This window comes from Cibotium barometz, chromosome 49 (assembly GCF_041138505.1).
Source record: "Cibotium barometz isolate CiBa-2024 chromosome 49, ASM4113850v1, whole genome shotgun sequence".
In the NCBI taxonomy this organism is placed as follows: Eukaryota; Viridiplantae; Streptophyta; class Polypodiopsida; order Cyatheales; family Cibotiaceae; genus Cibotium; species Cibotium barometz.
Window position 1 is genome coordinate 11,796,185 of NC_141094.1, and position 16,766 is coordinate 11,812,950.

Here is a 16,766-nt window from a genome sequence, read left to right on the forward strand (position 1 = left end):
CTTGCCCCCCAAAATTTGCTCTCTAAGCATTGTCCCAGTCCAGCATAAACTGGATAAAACTGGATACCCTGATCTTGCAACAACCCTCCAATCCTTGAAGTCTTTCACATCTGCAGCAGTCGGATTGATCTTCGGTATCTCCGGTGCCTCCATGCTCACCTTCTATATGTAGTCCCAGTACCCTTTCCCATCAGGAAATTTGTCAACCTGAACGAAGTTGTTCTTATCAAGCTTCTCAGCAATAATCTGGTTTATGCCATCATTTGACATCTTGCCAGACACACAAACTTACCTGAAACAGCACTCTGGTTTGTCCTGCACAAACTGCTGTATTTTATGCAGCGGTACTATACTACACTCAAATGTCACAACCAGTGACCTCAATGTACATACATACACCCAATGGCAACTGTTGACCTCCTTGTAGCACACACAATGTCTGCACAACCAATCTGTCTTCTTGCAGTTCTTAAAACAGAGTTCTACAGAGAATTGATGACTTACCCGCAATGCTTGAAATCACCTGCTTTCCGAAAAACGGAGGTCCTAACGCGCCCGAAATGCATTTTCGGCCCAAAAAATGCTGTCTAATAGGACAACATAGTTGCCCTATAGTTATACTCCCGCGAAGAAAGCTCCTCAACCAGAGATCGTTTGCCGGTGCCTCCCGTAGAGCTCCCGACAAGGGTGTAGTCGCCAACACAAATAGGGAAGAGTAGATAAAGCTCTTACCCTTGTACCGCTTCCTATGCTTCTCTTGCTTGTAGCTCAGCCCTTAGCATGAACCAGGCTCTGATACCATGAAAAGATGCAGGGGAGAAGAGAGCTTGAGCTCTTGCAACACACACACTCACAAAACCCTAAAAGAGAACACACAAGGTGAGAAGCTGAAAATCTTCTTCTTCTTCACACAACACTCAACACACCATATACAAAGATAAGAGTACACACATATAAAAAGGTACTCAACCAAATACATACTAGGGTTCTCTATAGTGTGAACCCAACTAAATGAGCTGGCGTTATAACTATGCCAGTCTCTAGAATGGTTATCACACAGCCTGTCATCCCACATCACCCATGATCTCACCAACCATGCCAGTGGTGTAAGTGTGGGGCCTATCCCCCAGGCGGGTCATCAGTGTCCGCCGCCTCACGAGATGAGCTCGATATCTCAACATGTTGTACATAACACAACCCCTTTTTTTTATATTTATGTGGAATGATCTACTTAAATCCACAATATATGCATAAGGCACCCTTTTTTGGTGATCAGCATAGTCCACAAAACCTAACACCTTGTCCTTTAGAAAACCACCACTTCTATAAGCTAGCCTTAATATCAACAACCCCTTACACGATGATTGAGCTTGTCATGTGTCTACAAACACTCTCTCCATATTGTGGTAATACAAGCACATAATTCTCTAATTTTATCTTTGTATCTCTTTATCATCTAAGAAAAATTACCATATCTTTAACTATGTCCACATTATGTACACAATAGCACAAGGCATATATGCTTAAAATACTAACCTCATGATGTGCATATGGTAGCCTTTTGGTAATACTTCCATAATTTTCTTTATGATTTCCACTTTATGTGTAACATGGTGCTTCTCACACCTTATCTTTTGGAAAATCATCATTTCTATTAGTTGGCTTTACTAAACACAAGTGGAGTAAAGGTCATTGTTCTTAACATAAAGTTAGTACAAAATATTAATTTATTAAAAAAACAAGTAATTTAAGTTGAACTTAGCATATTAGATTATGTTGGTCGATAAAGCCTTAACGAGACTAGGGGTTTTCCAACGTCTCCTAGTTGGTCGATAAAGCCTTAACTACACTAGGGGAAGTTTTCCATCTCCTCCTAGGACCTTAAGATTTTTATATGGTAGGAAATCTTTTTGGAAGCTACAAGGTATGAAACCCCCTCTACTTTTCAAAGATTTTTATATGAGATGTTACATTGTATAAACTCCCACATCTTTCCAATATCGTGTGTGTGTGTGTGTGTGTGTGTGTGTGTGTGTGTGTGTGTGTGTGTGTGTGTGTGTGCATGTGCATGTACATGCATGTGTGTGCCTATAAGAGAGAGAGAGAGAGAGAGAGAGAGAGAGAGAGAGAGAGAGAGTTTGCTTTTTAGTGTGCATGTGTGTGTGGTTTCTTTTGAGAGAGAGAGACTTGCCATCCGTCCACAAGTGACCTGCCATCTTTGCGCGTAAGACCTTCCATGTTGTTGTGTACAACCATGTGCATGCGCACGCGCGCGCGCCTGTGTGTGTGTGTGTGTGTGTGTGTGTGTGTGTGTGTGTGTGTGTTGTGTGTGAGCCATTTACCCCAGCTTTGTCTTGTTCTTCTTGTGCTCATCACTGTTTCCCGTCCCTTTCTAGGGCGCTCGCATGCACGTGCGTGCGCGTGCATGTGTGTCAGGATCTTTTGACACCTTGGAGAAGAATTACGTAAACTTAAACATAAAAATTAATAGAACGTAGACTTTGCACAAATTGAAGACCAAAATCATACATTAACAATTTGACAAAATAGCATAAACCATGAAAGCTTCAAAATAGAGAAGATGTCATCTGCCGTCGATGAAAGGTTGGGTTCAATCTTCCCCCATATTTAAATATATTAATGCTTGCTATTTACAACAAAATACTCCAAAAATAAAGCCTAATAGCTTTTTGAGTCTTTGAACATGCAAGCTCCTTTCAAAAATATAGCAAGCCTAATAATACAATCTTGGGCCTAACAAAAGCATAAAAATACTATTTGGTATGTACAAAGCTTTGAGTCTAAAGCCTTCCAAAAATATAGATGCTAAATATGAAAACCTAAGAGGTGATTATATGTCTTCCAAGATATCTCACTATGGTCCAACGCATGTTCCACCCACAGACTAACTCATAGTCCACTCAATCATTGCCTACACCAAATTATATTAGTCAGCGCACATAGCCGATTAAAAATATTAATCTTGACCATATCATACCAGCACACACAGTTGATTAAACACATTAATCCTAGAAATGATATAAATAAAAGGTGATATGGACCAAATACAAAGTTTCAAGAATGGAGATATAAAGAGGAGAGAAACGCTCATTGGAGATTTCGATGCTTGCTCTTTACATTGTGACAATCCTGAATTGTAGCCCTTTGCAGACACTCTCCATGAAGGTTTTACTGAGATAATTTTTTTTTGGAAAACTCTTGGGCCTCAATTCTGTGTCGAAGTTTTTGGACATGTAATGCTTAATCTTGTGATGAATTTGACACGCAAGGCTGTAGTCCTTTTTTTCCCTTAAAAAATTCCAAACCCAGCTGATGTCGTACGATAGGTTAAAGCATTTCTTGGGGACTATTTTGTAGCCAGTGTGCATAAAGATGACCATGGCATTTTTGAAGCTCGAGTTTTGAAGTGATATTCATAAATCCGCAATACAAGCAAACTCTGTTATAAAAAACACCTTTGTTTTATGGTCGGCAACTAGTGTATGTTTACCCTTAACTGCCAACTAAGCACTACCAGAGTCTCATAAGGCACAAGTGCCCTATATGGGTGGAGGTAGTTGACTTCTCACTTTGTTGTGGGACTTCACTACCATTTTTTATAGAAGAATTGGACAAAGTTGTATGACCCCCATGCTTGGATGGAAATGTTGATAAGTTTTGCATATTGTGGGATACTGATAAACCCACACCACTAGACGTTGCCTTAGAATTGGAGATGATTGGCATGTCTTTTTTAAACTTACATGGGGAAGACTTGTTGGCTCTTGCTTCACTTCTAGTAGCAAATTTTGTCATATGCAATCAGAGTGTTCGACTGTGTTGTTACAACCACCATTTGCTGCAATGCAATCGAATGTGAGAACACTCTGGTTGGAATAGTACAACCCCAAAAGGGAAAAAATGTACAACTGGCCCCAAATGTTAACATGGAAAAGGCTACTGGTTGACTTTGGTCAGGACTTGTTGTGGGGCTGATCTTTATATGAGCAAACCCAAAAAATACTACTTGCATGTTGTGCATGACCATGGAAATGCAAGTGATTCATATGTTATGGTTAATGTTGAGCATGGCTATGCATGGAGCCAGGCAACCATGTTGGTTTTGAAAACTTAAGATTTGTTGCTCCCATTACAAAACATGTAAATATTTATATACCACTTAGATTTTTGGCATATAATATACAAGGCCTCTGTCAAATAAATAAATGGAGACTGATTTGAGATTACGTACATAGAACTGAGCCACACATAGTTTGCTTACAAGAAAACAACTAGCATTTGCGAGGGAAGGTTTCTTTGCGGGTTTTTGTATCTTTTATGTTGATAATCATGCTTTTTCTAGCGCTGCCATATTGGTTAGGCATGAACTACACCCTCAACTAGCCTTTAATGATCCTCAATGCAGATGGATGATCCTTCATGGTTAAATATTTGAGTTAGCAGTTGTATATACTTCGCAAACATCTACAATCCAAGTTGAAATGTGGCAACAATTGTAGGCATATCCATGGGTCACAAATGATTTTTTGTGTGGTGGTTTTAATAATTCACTAGACTATGAAGAGAACAGCTCTCACATATCACACATGATTGCTTTTTGAGAAAAGGACATGGCAAAATGTGCTTCGAAAGGAGGAAAGTGTGTGACTTGTGGAAGCATCTCTAATGTCTGCCTGAAAAGGATATACCTTCCATTACAATGCAATCAATGACTATTGGGCTAGACTGGATCAATGTTATATATGCTAGATGTAGATCAATTCGATGCCTATACTTGCACAATGTCCATAGACTTCTCTATGCAAGCTTCAGATCATTTACCTTTATGGATGACTTTGTCTCAAGACTTTGTATTTTGGCTATGTGCTATATAGCACTCGAATTCTATTAATCTATGACCTCTCTTTGATACACACCATGTTGCATGTTTTATGTGCTAGAAATCACTAAGAATTCTACTATATAGCACCATGTATGTGCTATAATATATAGCATAGTTTGATGTGTCAATGTATAGGACACAAAATATGTGCTATATAACACAATTGATTATTTTTTGCACAACATTATATAGCACATAACTACACATGATGTACCTTTTCCTCACAAGAAATTGCCTATAGGCGATAATAGCTACCTGACAAATCAGCAATTCAAAGTTTGGTAGAGGCTGAAATTCAGCCTATAAAGCACCAAATTCGGATAGGTGTAGATTTGGCGTGGTGCAGATCAGACTCCATGATGTGTGTCAAAAATTCTATATTTTCTACATCTTTGAGAGTGCATTGTTTCCATGTATGCTTTAAGACCCCTATACAAGAACACCTTGCAAAAACTCCAAAAAGTACTATGACAATCATATTAACCCATGGAAGTTATTCAGTGATCTTCTTTGCAAGATATTATGGTAAATCTTTCTTGCATTTTGGCAAAAATGTCATGGTTGCGTTGGTTAGTTAAAACACTTTCTAGGGAGAAGATATAGAGGAAGCGAAGACCATGGTTGCATTGGTTAGTTAAAGCACTTTCTAGGGAGAATATATAGAGCAAGGGAACACCAAAAGCAACACAAGTTGACAAATAATGTTATGCCACCTCGAACTTTGGGATTGAATAAAGTTGAAAAAGAGAGAACTGAGGGAGGGGGATGGTTGCTTTATTTAGTATAGTTATAAGACACCAATTATGTGCATGCCGCCCTCTAAACATAGAAAGTTTAGACTTTACATGCCCTCTCATTCATGAAAGCCCTCAATTTGATAACCTTAAGTACCACACACAAAGGCTTTCATACGTAGAACTCCTCCTACCCTAGTAGAGTATACATTGTCTATCTAAGCTTGAGAGAACCCATATTACGAACCTACATGTTACATAGGTATCAATCAAATGAGTCATGTCTAGGGTTAAGAAGCAACAAAAAAAAGATAATGTGTGCAAGTATGCTAACATGATATTTTAAACCAAAGATATAGAAACTACAATGCCCATTTATATTGTTAAATGTCATACCAACCCTAATATCATTTAAATGGACTATAGTAGCATTCTAAAAAATATTTTTTTTTCTTCTTCCTTTGGTATTCTCTAAAGGAACATAACTATAGCATATTTTGGAGGTTAAATTTATCTTGCATAACTTTAAAGAAGGTATATCCAACACACTTTCTATATAAATAAGAAAATTTTAAAGATTCCTAACATTTTTTTAAAAGTGAAATATTTATTACATTTGTTGACTAAAAAACTAAACATAGCTATTTATAACAAGAGTTCACGCTTATAGGTGAAACAATAAGTGTGTAACTCAAGTGATGTTGGTGTTGTACACCACCACCTTCTTGCTCCTTACACTAGGTGAATGTTGGTGTTTATCTATTATAAACATTGTATGGACACCTAATGAGGAGCTCAATGCATTCATGGAGATTCCCAAGTTTTCTTGGTGCACATGATAATACTCGTTGTGCTAATAATTGCTTATGCATAAAGGTTTATACACGCTTCTTTGTACTTTTTCTCTTATCGAGCAAGTTGAGTGTTTCATTGTGTGTGTGCACCTTAAATCATGTTTTCACAAGGCAATATTCTTTTCATTGTGTGTGTGCACCTTAAATCATGTTTTCACAAGGCAATATTCTTTTCTTTTTATAGGATACATCTCTCAAACTCATCTACTAAACAATTCGCTTATGTCTAGATGATTCACATTTCTTTTTATGCTAATGCCCAGTGTATATCTTTAACGTCGTGTAAAGCTTGTGTGTGTGTGTGTGTGTGTGTGTGTGTGTGTGTGTGTGTGTGTGTGTGTGTGAGAGAGAGAGAGAGAGAGAGAGAGAGAGAGAGAGAGAGAGAGAGAGAGGGTCCTAATGCCATAGGCAAGGTAATGGGCCACATATAATCCATATGGCAACATTGTCTAGATGGTACATGAACTTGAGTTTTGTGGAATAGCATAGCCACTACATAACTACACACACACACACATACACACAAGCACATGCGTGCACACAGACATTGATCTCAGACTCTAAGTCTCCTTTTAATGGCATGGCCAAGCTAGTGGACCACATGGGGTCCATGTGACGGCATGGAAGCAAAAACGCTATATGTGTCTGTGTGTGTGTGTGTGTGAGAGAGAGAGAGAGAGAGAGAGAGAGAGAGGGAGGGAGAGAGATACTCCAAGTCCTTTCTCTCTCTCTCTCTCTCTCTCTCTCTCAAACACATACACACAATCTTCTTTTAATGGCATGGCCAAGCTAGTGGACCACATATGGTCCAAATGATGGTAGGAAGTACCAAAGAGGGGGGAGAGAGAGAGAGAGAATCACCATTGTTAATAATAATCAAGGGTTTTAATAAAATCGAAGCCCTAGAACCCAACCTTTGTCGGACGAGCTACGGCACAAACTACGTCACACAAAATCGTCCATATGCTTACGTAAAAGCGTATCATTGTCGGCTGATGATCTCAAGAGGGGTTTCTCGTCCGGTTCCGTTGCTCCTCGTCCATGCAGCCGGACGGCCGGAGAATGCTTCGTCTGAAATTAGTGATGATGCTGGTCCGGTTTAAGCTACAACATCATCAAAATCGTTTTCAAGTATAATTCCTGCGCCTTATCCTTATCTTGGTTGCAGGTCTGCTCTCCTCGGGACGTCGCCACGCATGACCTCTCTCTCTCTCGCTCTCTCACACACACACACACACACACACAGTCTGCTGTCGATAGACGACAGTAGAGATGCATACACGGCATGCTTTTTATATCAGAATCACTGAGCAGTCACGGGTACATGAAAAGCCCCCATCATTAAGGCTTGGATTTTTATCAGATTTTGTGTGTGTGTGTGTGCGCGCGCGCGCGCCCGCGCTCGTGTGTCTGTGTGTGCTCGCCCGTGCGTACACTCACGCAAAGGACTCCCTTCGTAGATGCTTGCTTCCATTCAGCATGCAGCTGCTGTTTTGAAGCAGCTTGTGAATTTCCATGGATCCCTGATCACACCTCCGCCATGCCTGCCTCCCCCCAGTAATCTCTTGTTTTATCGCTAATCACTCCTTAATCACCTTCTCTCACACCCATTTAATTTTGCTCTCCAGTCTAAATTACCGAATTAACAAGCCATTTAATAAATCTTTCCCTTGCTTAATAAAGCCTTAATACCCCTTGTTTAAATCACCGCTTTACTGTCTACTAATAATTTATCAAACCTTTGGACAGTTGGAGTGTAGCTACTTCTGTTAGTTAGCACTTCATGAAGCTCAACATCAGGGATCTTAATCCTCATTTACATCAACAGGTATTTTTATTTAAAACCTCTTATTTGTAAATTTAGGCATTTTGAATTACACCTTTTTGTAAATTTGGAAGTAATCGAATTCATGGGATTTTTCACTTTATGTACTTTGATTTTTACTGTGAGGCAATGAAAATCAAAAGCCATGAAAATCCAAAACCCTTCCAATTACCTAGGTGCCCCTCTCCCACGTCTTAATCACTGTTGACTTTGACTAATGCGACTTAATTCACTTTTTAAGCTCAACATCATGCCACTTAAACCCCCATTCACCTGCTACTAATAATGAGTTCAATATTAATTAATCCTGTTCCAAGGCTTGCTTAAGTGGGCAATTTATTAGATGCAAGTGTGCTACTTGAGTCTTGCAGGGCACTGCTAAGACAGTGATTAAGGAAGCTAATGAGCGAAAATTTGATTGGTTAGTTATTGAAGGTAATTACAGTATGGGGTTGGTTAATGATACACTGAGATATAGGTCCAAAGCATTAACATTAATTTGAACAAAGAGGATTGAGTTAGGGCCACCTGCATAAAATCGTTAATCTTCAGTGATTATATAATGAAGGGAGACCATGGTGGTGGATATTTTACGTCAAGAATCAAGGGGGGGGGGGGGGGGGAGGGGGGTCCTTCTGCAGGAAAGCAATGCTCGGCCCACTCATACTCTCACATCTGTGCAGCCTCTAATTAACCTGTGTGTGTTCCTCTCCCTCTCCCCCATGATTGTCACTGTCGTCTAGCCCCTCTCTCTCTCTCTCTCTCTCTCTCTCTCTGCTGCAGATGCCTGCACTTTCTTGCCTCCACCTTTCCGCCCTCTTACCCTTGTATTAACTTAACACCGTCCCTCTCAGCCTCCCCCTCCTGTAGCTGGCCCTGATCATGCTCCCCTGTACTTTGATTTCTCTCCCTCTCTTTCTCATCCAGATTTCCCTGCCCTAATCAAGCCTCCCTGCAAGAATCTCGCCTTCATCATGAGTTTAGGGAGCTTCCTTTACCTCCCTCTCTGCTGCTGCTGAGATGATTATCTTGCACGCCCATCTCCTAATTCAGAGCTTTATCGACCTCATATTGGCTAAATATTGCTAGATCTAGCCGCCTTTTCATCCCATGGAAGCCATCCGCTCCTGTGCATATTGGTATGTTTCTGATCTACTTCTAACTGGGTTTCTAATCACATTTCTATCCCTAATTAGGTTCACTGTATAGGATTAACGAGTTACAGTAGTGGATTCTCTATGCTAAAACTCCCTTTCTTTTTAACACTTGATTTTTGTGCCCCCTACATTATGTTAATTGATGTCAGTTGAATTTTTTTTTGGGGCGTTTAATGGAAAACTAAACTATCCAGTACTTATAAAGCCTTAATGCAAAGTGATCACCACTCTAATTAATAGAGGACCGAGTTGAGAGCCCTCAGCTCATCTATCAAAGGGTCAATATAAGTAGTTTACATTGTCACTGTAGCGTTGTTTTCTTTCTCGTGTTGGTTTTGGACCAAACTTTCAGAACGGTAAAAATTTGGTTAGCCACGAACCGGTCCATGTTGCCGATTCGAATCATTGTTAGCCCATTATAAAGGTATAATTCATTCCTGCTAGACTTAGTTATTAATTGCTAAGCTGATTATTAGTGCAATTGTGTTTGGCTTGACCAACTCAATTGAATATTGGTAGCTCATTATTAGGGTAATTGTGTTAGGCTTGCCCAGTTGCAACTAACATTTCAAGGGAGCTTTAATCTCATCATGAAATAGTCTTGAGGAATTAGTTTATCAGAGGGTGTCTACTCCTTAAGGGGAGTTTAGGCTTATCATGAATTAGGCATATGGTCTTATCATAAATCCCAAGGGTAATTAACTACACTGTGTGAAGCTTAATTAGGATATAGGAGGTGATTTTAGGGGCCTCCTTAATCTTGCTTATGGGTCAATCTTGAGGTATTCTAGGTCTAACGTTATGCTATGGATTGGATTGCGCAGGAGTGCATTGTTGAATCAGAAATCTGAGTTTATAAAGAGGAGGAGATGATGGCAGTTGCAGTCACGGAAGGGAATTGTCCTGGCTAATTAGAGCAAAAGATCAGGTGCTGCAGGGATGGCTGATTGGGCTGATCAGAAGGGCTTAATGGAATGATTAGTGGAGATTAGGGTAAGCGTGCGTTGTTTCATGAGCGCAGACCAGTATAACTCAGAGAGAGCCCTAGGAAAGAAGGTGGAATGGGGTGCTGCTCTGATTGTCCATCGTCATCAGCACGCTGGTGGGCGCTTGGATGGCAGCATGCTTCAAGTGGAAGCTGGAGCATCGCACTCGGCGACAGGATCTGGCATCGCTGATCACTACAAAACTGCCGGAGACGGCGCCGCACGACAGCGAACGGCCTCTCCCTCTTTCGCCGCTGATACCCCCTCCTCCGCCCCCCATGTCGGCAGCTACAATCAGCGCCTCCGGCAGCGGCAGAGCTCCCCCGCAGCTCCTGCCGCCTCCGAAGCTAACCACAATAATAGTAAGAGTTTAGCACAGCGACAGACGGGGGCTGCGGTAGTCGAATCGAATGCCGTCAGCTCCGGCAGAGGCAGAACGGCAGGATTCTCTTTGACGGTCCGGTCAAGCGGCACCAAGGACCGCCACAGCAAAGTAAGAACGGCCAAGGGGCTTCGCGACAGGAGGGTGAGACTGTCGGCTCCGACGGCCATTCAGTTCTTCGACATTCAAGACAGGCTGGGATACGATCAGCCCAGTAAGGCGGTAGACTGGCTGATCAGGAAGGCGAAAGCGGCAATAGATGAGCTCGCTCCGGTGCAAGGAGTGATTTGTGGTGACGGAGGGGTGGCTGCGGCCGGCTACGCTGCCGGAAAAGAGACCGAAGAGAGCAGAGACAGTAACTGTGAGAATCCGTCGAGTAAGGTGAAGGAGGAGCAGCGCAGCAGCGGAGGCGGGGCTATTCCTCCTGCCGGCGGTTCCCGAGCGGAATGGAGGGCTAAGGCAAGAAAAAGAGCGCGAGAAAGAGCAAAAGAGAAGTCGACCTCTGCCGGAACCGAGCCTCCGGTGTCGGCCGCACCAGTGGCTCAGGCGCCTCCTCCACCGTCCCGTCCGTCGTCCCCGAATATCCAGATCCTGCCGGAGATTCTATTCCGTAGCCACTTCCGCCAGCATAATTCGCAACCGCCACCGTTCCATCAACGCCACGAGCACCCGCACCACCATCTCAGCCGCCCTCTCCAGCCTGCCGAATTCTCTTCGTTCGCCATCTTCCCTCCTCCCACCACCATCGCGACCCACTCCAGCGATTCAGCCACGCAGTTGCTCCCGATCCCCTCCCATTTCTTCCACGGGGCGGCGCCTCCGCCGCCCACATCCGCCGTCTTTCACGATGTCCCGCCGCTGCACTTCTCCGCACCACCAATATACAATACACCTATCTCACCCAGGGGTACCCTTCAGTCCATTTTCGGTAATTCTGTTTCCTCTCTGCCGCAGGTGCCAATGTCGCCGCATCTAATGGGGCTACAAGGCTACGGGGCGGTGCCGGGCTTGAGCGGCTGCGGCGAGGGAGGCGGCGGCGACGGCTTTAATGGCGCGGCCGATATGGCGACGCCAGGTTTACGTCAAGCTCGCATCCCGCAGCGCATTCACGGCATGGAGCTGGACACGCACGAGGAAACCAGGATGCCTCCCTCCTCCATGGCTCATTTCCAGTAAGATACATCATATATGATACATGCACGCCATGCTCATACACACGCATTCACACAACATACACATGCAGGCCATCATGCGTGCGGCATGCCCATCAATCAATCTATGCGTGCATGGTATGGTCTGTGCCTATGCCTGAGGAGTCAACAACAGGAAGCTCTCCATGTTTATGCATGCAGGTCATCATGCATGCCACATGCTACCCATGTTAGCAACATGGTGGCGCCTGCACACACAAAAAAAAAACTTGCAAATAAATTATTTAGAAGCTTCTAGAATCTTCAAATGTCTTGCATGCTCTCCAGGCTTGATTTTTGACTGGCTACCTTGCCGTCAAAAAAAAGAAGAAGGGGAAAAACATATTTTTTTCCAAAATATTTTGTAGTGTATTTTTTGAGTTACATTTGAAAAACTTGCGTGTAGAAAAAAACATTTAAAATGGTAAAAAAAAGGCCGCCAAAAATCAAAGGGTTTATTTTATTTTTAAAAAAACACACACACATGTAGTAGAGGTTCAAGCTTGCAGTGAGGTTGATTTTTCCATAAGCTTGGGTGCCCATGCTTTTTTATGCTGTTTAGAAGCATGCAGTACTGTTAGTGTGAAAACGGATTATTCATGAAGTAATTAAGTGGAGGAAAAACAGTGTGATTATTTATAGTGATTCAGAAATTTTCAGTTCAGCCACCCTAGTCTCTCAGCATGCTTTCATGGCCATCTTTTCATACAAGCTCAGATACACCATGTCCAGCTCAGTGTGGTGAAGACATATACACGCATTTCTTCTCTTTATATCAAGGTAAGCATTGCTCCGTCATTCATCATTCACATGGGTAGTAGTGATTGGAATTATTGGCTTATAGGGTGCTCAATTATTGACTGATAGGATGCTCAATTATTGATTGGAATTATTGACTTATAGGATGTTAAATTATTGTTTGGAATTATTGAGCATCCATATAGGATGCCTTGGATTGCATTTTCAAATCTATGGCTTTTTTTCTTTTCTTTTTCACAAGCCTCTTTACATGATTTCTAATGCACTTGCATGATGGAAGGGATCAATATAGAGCCCCTGTGAATACTACTTTAATGATTTCTCAGGCACACTTATGCACTTGCATGATGGAAGGGATCAATATAGAGCCCCTATGAATACTACTTTAATGAACAAGCCATGAAGAGGCTCTTTAGAGAGAAGCTCAGGAAGCCATGCAAGCCCATGGCCAACAATGGTAGAGGTAGAATGAAGCCCACCATCAGAGAGGAGCCACCAATCACATGACTGGGGGTCACCCAACATACAAGAAAAGCTAGATTCAAGATAGTCATCGGCCAACCTCAAGATCAAGAAAGTCATTTAAAAAATCCCGTGGTGGCCCTACTTAAGAACCGCATGACATTACATACATGATGCATACTCTAACACATTACACAATATTTGCACATCCACTCACCATTTCATAGGATGCATACTCTCACACATCACACAATACTTTCGCATCCTCTCACCATTATTTCACTAGCTCAATAGGGATGCACACACTTTGTCACACAACTTAGAATACACAGTAGCAAGATGCATCATTCATGACTATCTTCATGTTTATAAGAGTGCATCATTCATGGCTATCTTCATGTTTATAAGAGTGCATGTACAAAACAAATTGTAGCAAGATGCATCATCCATGGCCATCTTCATGTGTATGAGCGCATGTGCAAAACAAATTGTAGCAAGATGCATCCATGGCTGTCTTCATGTGTATAAGAGTAGAGTACATGTGCAAAATAAATTATTTAAATCAATGGGTCCTCTTGTACTAAGTTTAATTTACTATTGTGCCAAGCTACTCATCAATAGGATAATAGAAGCTCGACAACTCTACTAAATATAAAAGTTTGTAGGAGAGTATCTTTGATATAGTTACACAAGGTGGTTTGACTATATAGTGCACGTATACATGCACGCACGCACATACACATGCACGTGCGTGCCCGCGCGTGTGTGCGCGCGCGCACACACACAGAGCACAATTATCATTGAAAAAGTAAAACCAAATAGAAAACAATCGAAGAACTACATCGATATGCAATTCTTTGAGAAAAACTTCTTCTTTTTTATTGGCAGTGAAATCTCGAGGTACATGCATCCTTATGTTTCCATAGAACAAACTCCAAAATTGAAACCAATCTATGGTAATTAGAGGTTAATTACATCTTGGGTGGGTAATGATGAACCCTTTACATGTGGTGCGCTAGTGATTGCCTAAGCACCTAAAAGTTCCACCATAGACACATTAAACTTTTGGAAATAACCATTATAATCCTTTCAAGTTTTTATTCAAGTAACTAAGCACCTTGCATACTAAAATTAACATCATTTTCCAAAATCAATGTTATATAGCATCCTTCTAAAGGTATTTTATATCTTTAGCCTATAAAAGAGCACACAACATACTATAGTGGCTACCTCACATTCACTATAAAATCCAAAAAGATTACCTAATGAGAAGTCACTACTTGTGAAAACCGTTTCTTTTTCCCCCTCCCAAAGAACTATGGGAATATTAATGGGTGGCATTCGCATGGTTATTTGGCTCGCATGTAGGAAAGCATCTTTGATATGATTATAGAAGGTGGTTTGAGCATATAGCGTGCACACTCCCCCACCCCCCACAAAGAGAGAGAGAGAGAGAGAGAGAGAGAGAGAGAGAGAGAGAGAGAGAGAGAGAGAGAGAGAGAGCTATTAAAGACTAGAGAGTTAACTAAACATAAACAATTAAAGCAATACATAGATTTTTTATATGTTTGAGTTCTTCAACAAGATTACGTTTGATATGATTATAGAAGGTGGTTTGAGCATATAGCACACACACCCCCCACTAAGAGAGAGAGAGAGAGAGAGAGAGAGAGAGAGAGAGAGAGAGAGAGAGAGCTATTAAAGACTAGAGAGTCAACTAAACATAAACAATTAAGGCAATATATAGATTTTCTATATGTTTGAGTTCTTCAAACAAAGAACTTCAACTTTGCATATTTCATCATTGATAAATCGCTAGGTGCATGAGCTTAAATGCTCCCATAGAACAAGATCCATAATTGGAACTAAGCTAATAGTAATACTTACCTAAGTAAGTATTAACCTATTCTAGGATTAACAAATGCTACCACTAATATTCTACGCAAAGGTTAGCACACTAAAAGGATGTATGATCAAGCCATGAAGCAACAATGCCAAATCTATAACTTGGACGGGTGTCTGTAATGGTCTGATAGAATACTTATGTGGTGATTCCCATTCCAAGAGCATGTGGAAGCAAGCTCTAGGATTCCCATTCCAAGAGCATGTGGAAGCAAGCCAGGAAGAATTTCTTTTGAATTTACATCATGCATGTATTATGAGATTAAGCATTGTGTAAGAAATATGTCGATTATGACTTTGGGTGCCCAACAGACAATAGTTTAAGTGTTTATGAACACTATAGCCTAATATATAAGACACACTTATGATTGAGTCTTGCTCTTAAGTTCCATGCTCTATCCTTATGCTTGTGTAGCTACCATAGGTGTGAGAGAAAGGAGTATGTGGCTACCCAATGGATGATAATCAAGTTAATAATGAATTGGGAGGAGAACTAGTTTGAGACTACAAATGGATTTTGTGTTGGTAAAGCTATGTGTGCTCCCACTATCAACCAAAACATGCACCACCCTTCCATTTATGCATGCCTTCAACCTTAATGTACTTGCACCCTTGCAATTGGCATAGGCATCACCAAAACTATTGCAGAAGATGAACATATTGTCTGTGTCATCACTAACCCACATAGTCAACAATAACCCATCATCATAGTCAACTTCACTAGGCTGCTTTGACCCACCAGGATGAAAAGGAATTTCACTATCATTCTTTATTTCTTCAAATTTATTGTTGGCATCACTCATCTCCACATCCTTTTTTGTGCCTTTATTACAAGATTCGGTGAGGATCATGCTTAGCACTAGTTTGGTAGCTCAGCAAATCATACATGTCTTTTCAAGGGTTTCCTTAAAAATTCATACCTTATGAATGGGAGCGGTATTTTAGCATTTCTCTTCTAAGGCATGTCTTCATGAATGTGGCAAACCTTAGAAAATCATTAAAATGATAAAAGAAAATTGTACCGTTTGTCACCACACTTGAAGCACAACCCCTTGTTCTTCAAGTCGTTGATGTGATCTTCACAATGACCTTGCTCTTATTGGCACCTTTAGCATCAACATGCTTCCCATCAACATTTCAAGGTCTAGGAAGAGATGTAACAAATCTGAAATTTTCTCTCCCACCTCTTCCATACACAGTAGGAGGTGCAACACCACTTGAAGGTTTGAACATGGACAGAGTGTTCGAATCAGCCCTTGCTTCTTGCCTTGCTTCCCTTACATGTGCATATTTTTCCTCATAATTTTTGCAAGTAGCATGGGCTCTTTGATGGTTTCAGGTCTTTGAGCATCCACGTCAACTCTAATGTTGTTTTATAACCCTTTTATGGATTTCCTCAATTTAAACTCCTCACTCAAGCCTTCCACATGTAGTGAAAACTTCATGAACTTATGCATATAGTCCTTTACATTGCCCACTTGAGTGAGATCATCCCATTTCTCCTCCATCCTAGATTGGCTTAGGGCTAAAATGAATGTACGTCTCATTTCATTTGTGAAATCCACCCATGTAGTGATCATGTACCCATCAACATTCAAGTGCTGCCACCCAT

The 16,766-nt window shown here is 41.3% G+C and overlaps 1 protein-coding gene across 4 annotated transcripts; it reads left to right on the forward strand.

Moving 5' to 3' along the window:
* The first annotated feature begins 7,901 nt into the window (after positions 1–7,901).
* On the forward strand, positions 7,902–13,705 carry LOC147610293 (uncharacterized). Of its 4 annotated transcripts, none has more exons than XM_086785994.1 (2): positions 7,902–8,319; positions 10,298–13,705. In XM_086785994.1, the coding sequence occupies exon 2, from the start codon at positions 10,485–10,487 to the stop codon at positions 12,015–12,017; it is 1,533 nt and encodes a 510-aa protein (XP_086642120.1). In that variant the 5' UTR covers positions 7,902–8,319; positions 10,298–10,484; the 3' UTR covers positions 12,018–13,705. The 4 variants fall into 4 exon arrangements, with proteins under 4 accessions (XP_086642120.1, XP_086642118.1, XP_086642119.1 ...); XM_086785992.1 differs by lacking the exon at positions 7,902–8,319 and adding an exon at positions 8,948–9,455; XM_086785993.1 differs by lacking the exon at positions 7,902–8,319 and adding an exon at positions 9,605–9,897.
* The last annotated feature ends 3,061 nt before the right edge of the window (positions 13,706–16,766 follow it).